This window comes from Protobothrops mucrosquamatus, unplaced genomic scaffold, assembly GCF_001527695.2.
Source record: "Protobothrops mucrosquamatus isolate PMUCROS unplaced genomic scaffold, P.Mucros_1.0 scaffold_111, whole genome shotgun sequence".
NCBI lineage: Eukaryota > Metazoa > Chordata > Lepidosauria > Squamata > Viperidae > Protobothrops > Protobothrops mucrosquamatus.
The window spans coordinates 217,367-229,556 of record NW_015386187.1 but is presented as its reverse complement, the minus strand read 5'-3'; the positions used below and the strand labels follow the sequence as shown (position 1 = coordinate 229,556).

Here is a 12,190-nt window from a genome sequence, read left to right as displayed (position 1 = left end):
TAATAATAATAATAATAATAATAATAATAATAATAATAATAATAATAATAATAATAATAAAGTTGGAAGGGACCTTGGAGGTCATCTAGTCCAACCCCCTGCTCAGGCAGGAAACCCTATACCATTTCAGACAAATGGCTGTCCAGTCTCTTCTTAAAAACTTCCAATGTTGGAGCATTCACCGCTTCTGGAGGCAGGTCGTTCCACTGGTTAATTGTTCTCACTGTCAGGAAGTTTCTCCTTAGTTCTAGGTTGCTTCTCTCCTTGATTAGTTTCCATCCGTTGCTTCTTGTCCTGCCTTCAGGTGCCTTGGAGAATAGCTTGACTCCCTCTTCTTTGGGGCAGCCCCTGAGATATTGGAATACTGCTATCAAGTCCCCCCTCGTCCTTCTCTTCATTAGACTAGACATACCCAATTCCAGCAATCGTTCCTTATATGTTTTAGCCTCCAGTCCCCTGATCATCTTTGTTGCTCTTCTCTGTACTCTTTCTAGAGTCTCAACATCTTTTTTACATCATGGTGACCAAAACTGCATGCAGTATTCCAAGTGTGGCCTTACCAAGGCATTGTAAAGTGGTATTAATACTTCACGTGATCTTGATTCTATCCCTCTGTTAATGCAACCCAGCACTGTGTTGGCCTTTTTGGCAGCTGCAGCACACGGCTGGCTCATATTTAAATGATTGTCCACTAGGACTCCAAGGTCCCTCTCACAGTTACTACTATTGAGCAAGGTACCCCCTATACTATACCTGTACATTTGGTTTTTCTTGCCTAAATGTAGAATCTTACTTTTTTCACCATTGAATTTCATTTTGTTAGATAGTGCCCAGTGTTCAAGTCTGTCCAGATCCTCCTGTATCCTAAGACTGTCTTCTGGAGTGTTGGTTATTCCTGCCAGCTTGGTGTCGTCTGCAAATTTGATGATTTCCCCATCTATCCCCTCGTCCAAATCGTTGATGAAGATGTTGAAGAGCACTGGGCCCAGAACAGAGCCCTGGGGCACCCCACTACACACTTCCCTCCATGTAGATGCGGTTCCATTGAGGACCACACGCTGAGTACGGCCGGTCAGCCAGCTACGGATCCATCTGGTGGTGATGCTGTCTAACCCATATTTTTCTATCTTATCAAGTAGTAGGTTGTGATCTACTTTATCAAATGCCTTACTGAAGTCCAAGTAAATTATATCCACAGCATTCCTCTGATCCACTAATTTTGTCACCTGGTCAAAGAATGCAATAAGATTTGTCTGGCATGATCTGTTTTTGACCAACCCATGTTGGATTTTAGTAATGACTTTATTTGCCTCTAGGTGTTCGCTGATTCGTTGTTTGATTATCTTTTCCAAAATATTCCCAGGTATTGAGGTCAGGCTGATAGGTCTGTAATTTCCTGGGTCCATTTTTTTCCCTTTTTTGAAGATGGGAACTACATCAGCTCTTTTCCAATCCTCCGGTAGTTCTCCAGTGCTCCAGGATCTTTGAAAAATATAATAAAATGGTTCTGAGATCACATCTGCCAGTTCCTTGAGAACCCTGGGGTGTAATCCATCTGGTCCTGGTGATTTGAACTTGTCTAGGCTGGACAGGTGCTCACTTACCGTTTTCTTGCCTATCTTAACTTGCATTTCCATTTTGGTAGGTTGGTCTGTTTTTTCCCTTTGTGTAAAGACAGATGCAAAAAACAAGTTAAATAGTTCTGCTTTCTCCCTGTTGCTTGTCACCTTCTTGCCACTTTCACCCACTAATGGACCAATCATTTCCTTCACTTTTTTCTTGTTTTTTACATGTTGAAAGAAGCTTTTTTTGTTATTTTTGATTTTGGTCGCAAGCCTTAGTTCATTTTGAGCCTTAGCTTTCCTCACTTCATCTCTGCAGGCTTGGGCTATTTGCTGATATTCTGACTTAGTTATGTGCCCCTCTTTCCACTTTCTATACTTGTCTTTTTTATCTTTCAATTTATCAGAGAGTTCTTTATGCAGCCATGCTGGTTTCTTTTGAGAGCTGTTATTTTTCCTCTTTGTTGGTATTGTGCTGGACTGGGCTTTTATTATCTCACTTTTTTATTATCTCATTTTTCAAGTTATTTTATGATCCAGTGCATAATATCCTGCTTTAATCCAGTAAACAAGATAAAATAGGTTTTGGGAAGACAACCCTAAATAGAATATTAGAAAGATGGCTGGACGTGGTGAGTTTAACAGAATAACAGAGTTGGAAGGGATCTTTGAGGTCTTCTAGTCTAACCCCCTGCTCAAGCAGGAAACCCTATACCATTTCAGATAAATGGTTGTTCAATCTCTTCTTAAAAACCTCCAGTGTTGGAGCACCCATAACTTCTGGAGGCAAGCAGTTCCATTAGTTAATTGTTCTCACTGTTAGGACATTTCTCCTTAGTTCTAGGTTGCTTCTCTCCTTGATTAGTTTCCACCCATTGCTTCTTGTCCTGCCTTCTGGTGCTTTGGAGAATAAGTTGACCCCCTCCTCTTTGTGGCAACCCCTCAGATATTAGATGACTGCTATCATGTCACGTCTAGTCCTTCTTTTCATTAAACTACCCACCTCTAGCAATCATTCATACATTTTAGCTTCCAGTCCCGTAGTCATCTTTGTTGCTCTCCTTTGCTTGTTTGAACGATGTCTCAAAAAGAACTTGTAGCAAGTAATGCTGGGAACAGATGTTGGCTAAAAGAACACTGAGCATGGACTTTTATTCTCTTGGGATGTCGGGTTTGCGTGAATGTGCTGACTGCTTCTTGCTGAAAGAAATAAGCATCATGAAATACAAAAGCTTGCTCTTCCATCTGAAGAAAAACCAAATCTAGTGGTTTGCCTCAGCTGTGAACTCAACCCTTACAACAGCTGTTTGGACTTCAACTCCCAGAATCCTCTAGCCCTGAGGTCCCCAACCTTCTGGGCACCAGGGACCCGTGCCATGGAGAAAGGTTTTTCCATGGACCATAGTGGGTGTGATTTTGAATACTGCCTGCATCCCAAGAATGGAGCTTTGCTTGTTTGGGCAGGCCGCTTGTTGATATGCTGTGGACCGGTGCTGGTCCACAGACTGGGGGGTTTGGGTCCCCTGTTCTAGCCAGCATGGAGGCTAGAGGGTTCTGGGAGTTGAAGTCCTTGCCCCTTAAATTTGCCACCGTTGAGAAACTCTACCTTAAGATGTACAGAGTATACAGTATTATTGGGAATATTGACCTGCGTGGACCAACCGGTAGCAAAACAATGGGGCTTTGAGAAGAGAAGACCTGTTCTTGAATGGTCACTAAATGAACTGTTGTAACTTGAGGACTCTCCCTACTCTCAAGTTACTCTGCCTTGCAAAAGACAATCAAATTAAGTTGGATCTCACTTGGATCTTATCTCACTTGGATCTTTTCACTGGATCAGCAGGAAGTGGTTCAGCTGAGATTGTTCCTCGAAGCTCAAATTTAACTCGAGACTTAATTTTTCTTAAGAATTCCAGAAGTTGCCCAGATGTCTCTTTAACATTGTCCCCTCTTTCCCAGGCATTCTTCTTGGGCCTTATTCTCCTTCCTCTACGCATTGTGTTCATCCTGCTCCTGGTGGTCCTGGCATGGCCTTTTGTACTTCTGGCGACATCCCGTGCCACGGAAAAAGGCTCGGTGCCACTTCGAGGATGGAAAAGGTAATATGGGAAATATCTAAAGACTATTATTTTTTTTTTCATGGAGGCATCGCCTGATCATAAAAGAGCACAGAACGTGAAACAATTTAGATAACGTCTGCAGTTTTCCTGGATCATTTATTATCAGCAACATCTTAATTTTCATTCTGCCATGAAATTAAAGTTGACTCTACATAAATCACCTCCTGTTTGTATTTGTAAATGTAGCTTAGGAACCCAATGATGCTCAGAGGCCTACAGGTAATGAGAAATGTGGACCAATTCCAACATTTTGGAGCAACCCTGGATTAAAAGCTCACAAATATGCAATGTTGGACTTCATTTTGCCCTGTTTATAGCAAACAGAACTGAAGGATTGCAATGCTTTCTTTTTCTTTTCCTTCTGAAAAATGAATCTATATGACTCTAAGCTTCCTGTTTTAAGATTGGAAGACGTGTGTCTCAATGTTAGCTGACACGTGCTGTTATGGTGTCAGTGATAACAATGTTTATTTGATAACTATCTTTATTTTTTTTCAGTATTCAGAAATCTGTCCCAAAATGCTCTATTTTTGTCTATCCACCCATTTCTTTTAACTTTGTTAAGTGATCTCTTGCAATGATACATAAATATTAATGCAAGAAATACCATTCCTTGTATGATATTCTATAAACCTAACAATGAATGAATCCATATGACTCTAAACTTCCTGTTTTAAAATTGGAAGATGTGTATTTCAGCATTAGCTGACATGTGCTGTTATGGTGTTAAAATAGCATCATAACGACTGATCACTTAGTGACACTTCAAAATTACGGCAGAGTATTCCCCCCCCCAAAGATACTTATGATTCAGTTCTGGAGTTCTGACAACTGTACACCCACCCGCCCCGCTGATGGTCACATGCTCGCATTTTGGGTACTTGACAACCAGCTCATCTTTATGACCGGTTACAATATTCTGCAGACACTTCACGCTACTTAGGATTTTTCTGTGCTGGAAGTTGGCCATTTTGTCTGTTTTCCAGCAAAAAAACACCAAACAAACACCTCCATGGAAATACATGGATTCATTTTATGACTCCGTCGTTTGCTTTATGACTGCCACCAAAAAAAAGGTGGTAAAATTGTATCGCTCACCTGGGTGCCTTGATTTAGGATTGTCACGAGTTATGACAGAAAATTCTGAGCTCCGTTAACATCATAAGTTGAGGACTTACCTTTACAGGACTCGGCTTCCCTATGTAAAAACCCAGGAGAGTTTTTCACTTTTGTAAATGGAAAGTTCGATATAGAAAAAGGGATCTTCTACATGGATCATAAAATAATGGCAGGGTGGAAAAAGCAGTTGTTAGTTGCGAAGTCATGTCCAACCCATCGCGACCTCATGGACAACGTTCCTCCAGGCCTTCCTGTCCTCTACCATCTTCTGGAGTCCATTTAAACTCACGCCTCCTGCTTCAGTGACTCCCTCCAGCCACCTCATTCTCTGTCGTCCCCTTCTTCTCTTGCCCTCAATCTTTCCCAGCATCAGGCCCTTCTCCAGTGAGTCCTTCCTTCTCATTAGGTGGCCAAAATACTTGAGTTTCAACTTCAGGATCTGGCCTTCTAAAGAGCAGTCAGGGTTGATCTCCTTTAGGACCGACCCGTTTGATCGCCTTGCAGTCCAGGGAACTCGCATGAGTCTTCTCTAGCACCATAGTTCAAAGGCCACCATTATTTTGCGCTCAGCCTTTCTTATGGTCCAACTTTCACAGCTATACATTGCAACTGGGAAAACCATGGCCTTGACGTTTTTGGCAGGGTGACGTCTCTGCTTTTTAGTATGCTGTCTAGATTTGCCATAGCTTTCCTCCCCAGGAGCAAGCGTCTTTTAATTTCTTGGCTGCAGTCCCCATCTGCGGTGATCTTGGAGCCCAGGAAGATAAAACTGTCACTACCTCCATTTCTTCCCCATCTATTTGCCAGGAATTGAGAGGGCTGGATGCCATGATCTTGGTTTTCTTAAGGTTGAATTTCAAGCCAACCTTTGCACTCTCCTTCTTCACCCGCATCAAGAGCTCTTTAGTTCCTCTTCACGCTAAGGTGGCGACTTCTTCTTAGTTTCTGAGTTTTGAGGTTTCCTGCTTCAGTAGCCCCCAAACATGACTTTAATAGACTAGACTGGCATAATGAGTAGAGAACATTGCTTTCTCGGTGAGCTTAATCATTGCTATTTTCTACCCAATCTTTCTGGAACATGATCACCCGATAGATTTACCTGGCTAGCAGAGCGTGGTGGCTCCCATCACGTTATTCCGAAGAGATTGAGTGATCCATTTTATGCTTCCTCCGTAGAGAGAGGGGGTCATTCTTCCTTGCTGAGTCTCATCTTGGTTTCCTTCGAAATACATCAGAGTTTTTATTAAATAAGTAGTTTTCTGCCCAGTCTAGTAAACAAGGGCTAATATCGACTATTATTTGCCCTGAATTTTACTGCCCCGTTTATAGTTTTATTGCAAACTCTATACTTTTCATACTGTACGTGCGTAGCTTTGTGGGTTTGTTTGAGTTGTAAGTTTTGTTTGGTAATAGTTTGGTAATAGTGTGATAGGCTGTTCTCTGCCCCCTAACACCCCAAGCAATGAAAAGGTCTGGAAGTAAATCAATAAAGATGCAAATAAATAAGTAGGACAAATACTGACTCACTGGCTGGGAACAGCATTTGTCGATTGTGCCAGTCAAGCATATGTAAATCTCGGAAATAGCTTCAGGATTTGCTTTTGTTCAAATGGGGAGAGGAATCTGGCATGGAGCTATGCCTTATAGAGTTAGGGGAAATAGATGAATACTGTGTGTGTGTGTGTGTTTTGTGCATGTGTATACAATTCATATTTACATTTGAGTCAGTGTTGATTCTTGGCACTTCCTGGATAAGTTCTCTCCCTGTCGTTTTCTTGGCAAAATTTCACAAGTGATTTTCATTGCCTCCTTTCTAGGGCGGTGAGAGAAGGACTGGCCCAAGGTCACCCATCTGGCTTTGTGCCTAAGGCGAGACTAGAACTCACCGTCTCCTGGTTTCTAGTCTGATGCCTTAAACCAGGGGTGGGCAGTTATGGCCCTCTTTATGACCTGTGGACTTCAACTCCCAGAATTCCTGAGCCAGCGTGGCTGGCTCAGGAATTCTGGGAGTTGAAGTCCACAAGTCAAAAAAGGGGCCATAATTGCCCACCCACCCTCGCTTTAACCACTAGACCAAACTGGCTTTGGGTTGCACCTGCTTCCCTTTAATTATGGACGAAGTTTCCATCCCTAAGGTCATTAAACGTGTCCTCATGCAATTGTTTTTATGACCATTTCACCCGTGGTCATTAATGAATCAAGCAGTTATTAAGCAAATCTGATTTTCCGTATGGACCTTGCTGGTTGGAAAAACACACACACACACACACACACACACACACCCTGGAAGATCACAAATGGTCATCACGTGACTCTGGTCATGCTGCAACCATTGTACACAACGGCTAGTTGCCAAGCTCCTGAGTTGTGATTTGCGAGGACACTGCGATAGTTGCGAATGTGAAGACTCTCGGTCAGTCACTCTTTTAGTGCCATCGTAGACACAGAAGGTTGCTCAACAAATGGTTGTAAGCCTGTAGTTAGGAATAAAATGTCTGCAAGCAAACCGCCACGTTCAGACAACCTTATCTATTCATTTTTATATACCTGAAAGAAGCGAGTCCCTGTTTCTGACTTCAGTGTAGGGGAAATAGTCCCCTGGAACGATGGAAGATGAATGTAGGAAGGGTGGCTTAGGAACAAATAAAAGAACAACTCTCTCTTTATTTTTCTGCAAGGAGGCTATCCAACATCGGCCTTATCATCTTTGGCCAAGCCTTGTTCTTTGCGATGGGCTTCCACGTCAAAGTCAAAGGGAAAGTCGCTAGTCCTCAACAAGCACCAATCTTGGCAGTAGCTCCGCACTCGAGCTTTTTCGACAGCATCGTTTGTGCCGTGGCAGGCCTGCCCTCGGTGGTCTCCAAGGAAGAGAATGTCTGGGTGCCCATTTTTGGCCGTAAGTGCCCTGGCAAAACTCGAGCAAACCAACACCTTTCCTTCACTAATTTGTTTGCAAATTATTATTATTATTATTGTTATTATTTTGAACAGGGTTCCTTGACGCCCTCCAGCCGGTGCTGGTCTCACGGAATGACCCAGATTCTCGGAAGCATACTATCCACGAAATAACGAAACGGGCAACCTCAGAAGAACAATGGCCTCAGGTACCACGGCCCATTTCTTTAGCTCAGCCACTCTTCATATTCTCAGGAGCTTCGGAAAGCTTCAGGGGAAGGAAAGTTTGCTTTCCTGCAGAAAATAGCTGAACTGTTTTTTTCTTGGGGAAGAAATAGGTTGTGGCGTTGTTTCAAATCCTCCCTGGCTGGGTTTAGCTGAATCTGCCCGTTTGGTTTCCCCTAAGCTTGCATTGCCTTTGTGTTTCTTCCATCCCGTTTGCAAAAACAAGACAAGTTTAGCGTGGGGGTGGGGGAAGCAAAACAAATGGGTCTTGAATCATGGCTGGCATTGCATTCAGAATAACAGAGTTGGAAGGGACCTTGGAGGTCTTCTAGTCTAACCCCCTGCTCAAGCATTTCAGACAAGTGTCTGTCCAGTCTCTTCTTAAAAGCTCCAGGGATGGAGCACCCACAACTTCTGAAGGCAAGGCTTCCCACTGATGAAACATTCACACTTTTAGGAAGTTTCTCCTTAGTTCCATGTTGCTTCTGTCCTTGATTAGTTTCCATCCATTGTTTCTTGTCCAGCCTTCGGGTGCTTTTTACACTTTGCATGGTGGAATTAAGGTGGTCAAGCAGGGGACCTGACTCTTCTCTGGAAGGACAGATACTGAAGCTGAAGCTTAAATATGAGAAGAGAGGGAAAGAATCTGAGGAATTATCACTCAATCAGGCCAAATTTGCAGAATAATTAAACATGAATGATATCTCTGTTTTTCTGATTTATTTTCTTTCTTTCTTTCTTTCTTTCTTTCTTTCTTTCTTTCTTTCTTTCTTTCTTTCTTTCTTTCTTTCTTTCTCTCTCTCCCCTGCATTCCAGGTAATGATTTTCCCAGAAGGGACATGCACAAACCGATCGTGTTTGATCACTTTTAAACAAGGTGAGGAAGGCTTTGCTGGGTGACTTATTTTGGAAAACCAGAAGGAATAGTTCAGGATGTATGTCAGACATTTCAAAGTTTGTTAGGGATGTGTTAGAGTTTCCTGTTTTTCTGTTGCAGCAATGTAGTTGAGCAGTAAAGCACATGGTGATTGTACTCCTTGTTTGCTCTATGTGGTGCTTTATATAAGAATTTCTAACAGGATGCCACAAGGGAAAGAGAGAAAATGAGGGGCTGGGTCAAATAAAAAATGCCTCCTTTGTGAGCATTGGGGAACTTTTTGTCATGTTTGTTTTATTCTGAGATAAATAGATATTATTTACTTTCTGTGACTGCTGGAGTTCCCAAGTTAAAGACGCTTTTATTTTCAGGAGCGTTTATTCCTGGGGTTCCTGTTCAGCCTGTGCTTATTCGCTACCCCAACAAACTGGTAAGTTTTGAATTCAGACAGAAGGAGATTCTCTCTTGAAATTCCTTTGCACACTTTGGTCACCGGGGAAATTAGCTCAAATGTGCAGGTAGTCCTTGATTTACGACCAATTGCTTAGCAACCGTTCAAAGTTGCAATGGATTTGTTAGAGTTTCCTGTTTTCTGTTGCAGTAATATAGTTGAGCAGTAAAGCACATGGTGACTGTACTGTTTATTTGCTGTACCTTGGGCTGCTCTGACCCAAGATTCACGTGTCCAACCTCAAGCACTCGGCAACACAACTGTGTTTATGGATGCTGTTTGAAGTGTCCGTTGCTCACGTGACTGTGTTTGATGGGAATTTTACCTGAAATCAGCTCTTTCAATTTTCAGCAAAACCATACCCATACAGGATCATTGGTTTGCTTAACGGCTGCGGTGTTCACTTAAGGACTGCCACAAAATTGGTTGTAAAATTTGAGTTAGTCATGTGGCTGACCCGTTTTGCAACCCTCACAACTTTAAGACCGTGATGGGCAGGCTCCATTAGGATCATCAGTCTAAGTCTAAGATAAAATAAAATGTCAAGTTCAGTTGAGAAATTGTGTTTGCCCCTTTCAAAGACCCACCACTGAAAGAATAATTAAATTTTGTTGCTTGCGAGGACACCGCATGGAAGTGTTTCCTTCTGTTGTGCTGACTGGCGATTCTGTGATTTAAATTATAATTCTAACACCACCGAAACACAAAGTTTTTGATGCAGGAGAGCTCTGCTTCCTTCTCCCACCTGCAGTGGCTGAGGGTTCCCTTAAAATGTATATTGTTTTGCACTAAATTTATTTCAAGGGATCAGAGAATTTTGGAGACATTCAGTGTGGGGTTTTTGACTTACTTAGTGATGCAACGTGAAATGAAATGACTTCACTGTGGACAATGAAGTCAAAAGTATGTTTGTGTGAATGCCTTTCATGCTGTTATTGCTTCCGCAGTGATTGCTAATCTCCTGATATTAAAATTCAATCACTGATAGATACATCAGCAACGCATCTGTTGTTGTTACTGAAATAGTCTTGTCTGCAAAAAAAAAAAGGTGTTAAAGAATTTCTTTGTCCCTTGAATAATTCTGCAAAGTTGGCCACCCAAGTTTTCTGCCCTTAAATTTGGTGTGGACCTTCAAAAGCTGTTTGTGGCTACCTTTATTGCTATTGAAAAATCTTTACTTCCCAGCCTTGATTCATTTTGTGATCATGTCTTCTTATTGTCTAATCAATCCTCTCTCTTTTATTCCCTGTCATTTAATTCCTCCAGGATACTGTGACATGGACCTGGCAAGGATACAGCTTGTAAGTCGAATCTTTTGAACAGAAATGTACTTTCTACAGACTTATTCATGTTTGGCTGAATTAGCTGAATGCAACCGTTTTGAGCTTTGTTGCCTTCTGAAAATAATTACACAGATCAAGGGGTTTGTGGTGGCAGTTGGTAATGATAATGATGGAGCAGGTGATTCTCCTCCTCCTCCTCCTCCTCCTCCTCCTCCTCCATCTCTCTCTTCCTCCCCCTCCTCCGAATGCTGAATGCTTCAGAGCAACTTGTTAAAAATATTTCCTTCCTTTCTTTTTCAGCAAGCAGGCCTTAGTGCTGACTTTGTGCCAGGTCTTTACGAAGGTTGAAGTGGAGGTAAGAAAGAAAGATGGCTCTTTGGTCTGGTTAAGCAGAATAAATTGGGTCCATTTCTTGCTTATTGGGGGGCGTGGAGGAAGAGAAGGAAAAAGCGAGCTTAAAGGAAAGAAAGAGAAGGAAGAAAGAGAAGTGAGAGGAAGAGGAAGGAAGGAAGGAAGGAAGGAGGGAAGGAGGAAAGAAAAGAAAGAAAGAAAGAAAGAAAGAAAGAAAGAAAGAAAGAAGAAAGAGAAAGAAAGAAAAAGAAAGAAAGAAAGACACTTTTTGTCTGTTTTGTGTTTTAATTCAAAGAGGTTTTCTCAACATGGTGCAAAATAAAACCTCATTTTTGAAGCAGCGGGTTTTTCTTTCTTAAGTGTGTAGCCCCCTCTTGTGGCAGACAGAATTACCTTCCCTGGCTGAGAAATGAATTAACACTGTTGGACCATTATGCATTTTTCACTGAAGTTGCCCTTATTTTTCAGTTTCTTCCTGTTCATGTCCCATCTGAGGCAGAAAAGAAAAACCCCGTCCTTTTCGCTAACAAAGTCCGTAACAAGATGGCAAGGTCAGTATTTGTGGGGGGATATTTCTTTATTTGCAGTGGAGATGTGCGAGCAGGTTGCTACATTTTGACTGCAACTATCTAGAGATAGATGGAAATACTTTAATTTTACAGCCTGGATCTGGGAGCACTAATACAGATCCTTCCTTCCTTCCTTTTCTCATCTTCCTTCCTTTTCCTTTTGTCTCCTTCCTTCCTCCCTCCCTCCTTCCCTTCCTTCCTTCCTTCCTTCCTTCCTTCCTTCCTCCCTCCCTCCCTCCCTCCCTCCCTCCCTCCCTCTTCTTCTGTCTCTGTGTCTCTTTCTTTCTATCTCCTTTCTTCCTCCCTCCCTCCCTTCTTTTTTTCTTTTTCTCTCTCTGCTTCTCTCACTCTCACTCTCTGCCATTTTGCCATGCAGGTGCTTAACATTTTTAGACACTGGGAAATAACAAATCAATAGATATGGAACAGCTTGCCTTCCGAATTTGTGGGTGCTTCATCATGGGAGGTTTTTAAGAAGAGATTGGACAGTGATTTGTCCAGAATGATATAGGCCAGGGGTAGGCAACCTTGGCTCTTTTATAGCTGGCTCAGGAATTCTGGGAGTTGAAGTCCATGAGTCATAAAAGAGCCAAGGTTGCCTACCCTTGATATAGGCCCTCCTGCTTGAACAGGGGGTTGGATTAGAAGACCTTCAAGGTCCCTTCCAATACTTGTATTCTGTCATTCAGAAGAATTACCACTTGAAGAGGCAAGAAATTTCTTGCAAAGACCAAGGAA

The 12,190-nt window shown here is 42.3% G+C and overlaps 1 protein-coding gene across 1 annotated transcript in view; it reads left to right on the top strand.

Annotated features, from left to right (window-relative positions):
• LPCAT2 (lysophosphatidylcholine acyltransferase 2) overlaps positions 1-12,190 on the top strand; it is a 38,352-nt gene that overhangs the window by 8,819 nt on the left and 17,343 nt on the right. Inside the window, exons 2-9 of the mRNA XM_029284198.1 lie at positions 3,522-3,661; positions 7,480-7,697; positions 7,793-7,905; positions 8,738-8,798; positions 9,170-9,228; positions 10,516-10,550; positions 10,833-10,887; positions 11,352-11,479. Coding sequence (XP_029140031.1) covers positions 3,522-3,661; positions 7,480-7,697; positions 7,793-7,905; positions 8,738-8,798; positions 9,170-9,228; positions 10,516-10,550; positions 10,833-10,887; positions 11,352-11,479 — 809 coding nt within the window. The remainder of the gene's footprint in view (positions 1-3,521; positions 3,662-7,479; positions 7,698-7,792; positions 7,906-8,737; positions 8,799-9,169; positions 9,229-10,515; positions 10,551-10,832; positions 10,888-11,351; positions 11,480-12,190) is intronic.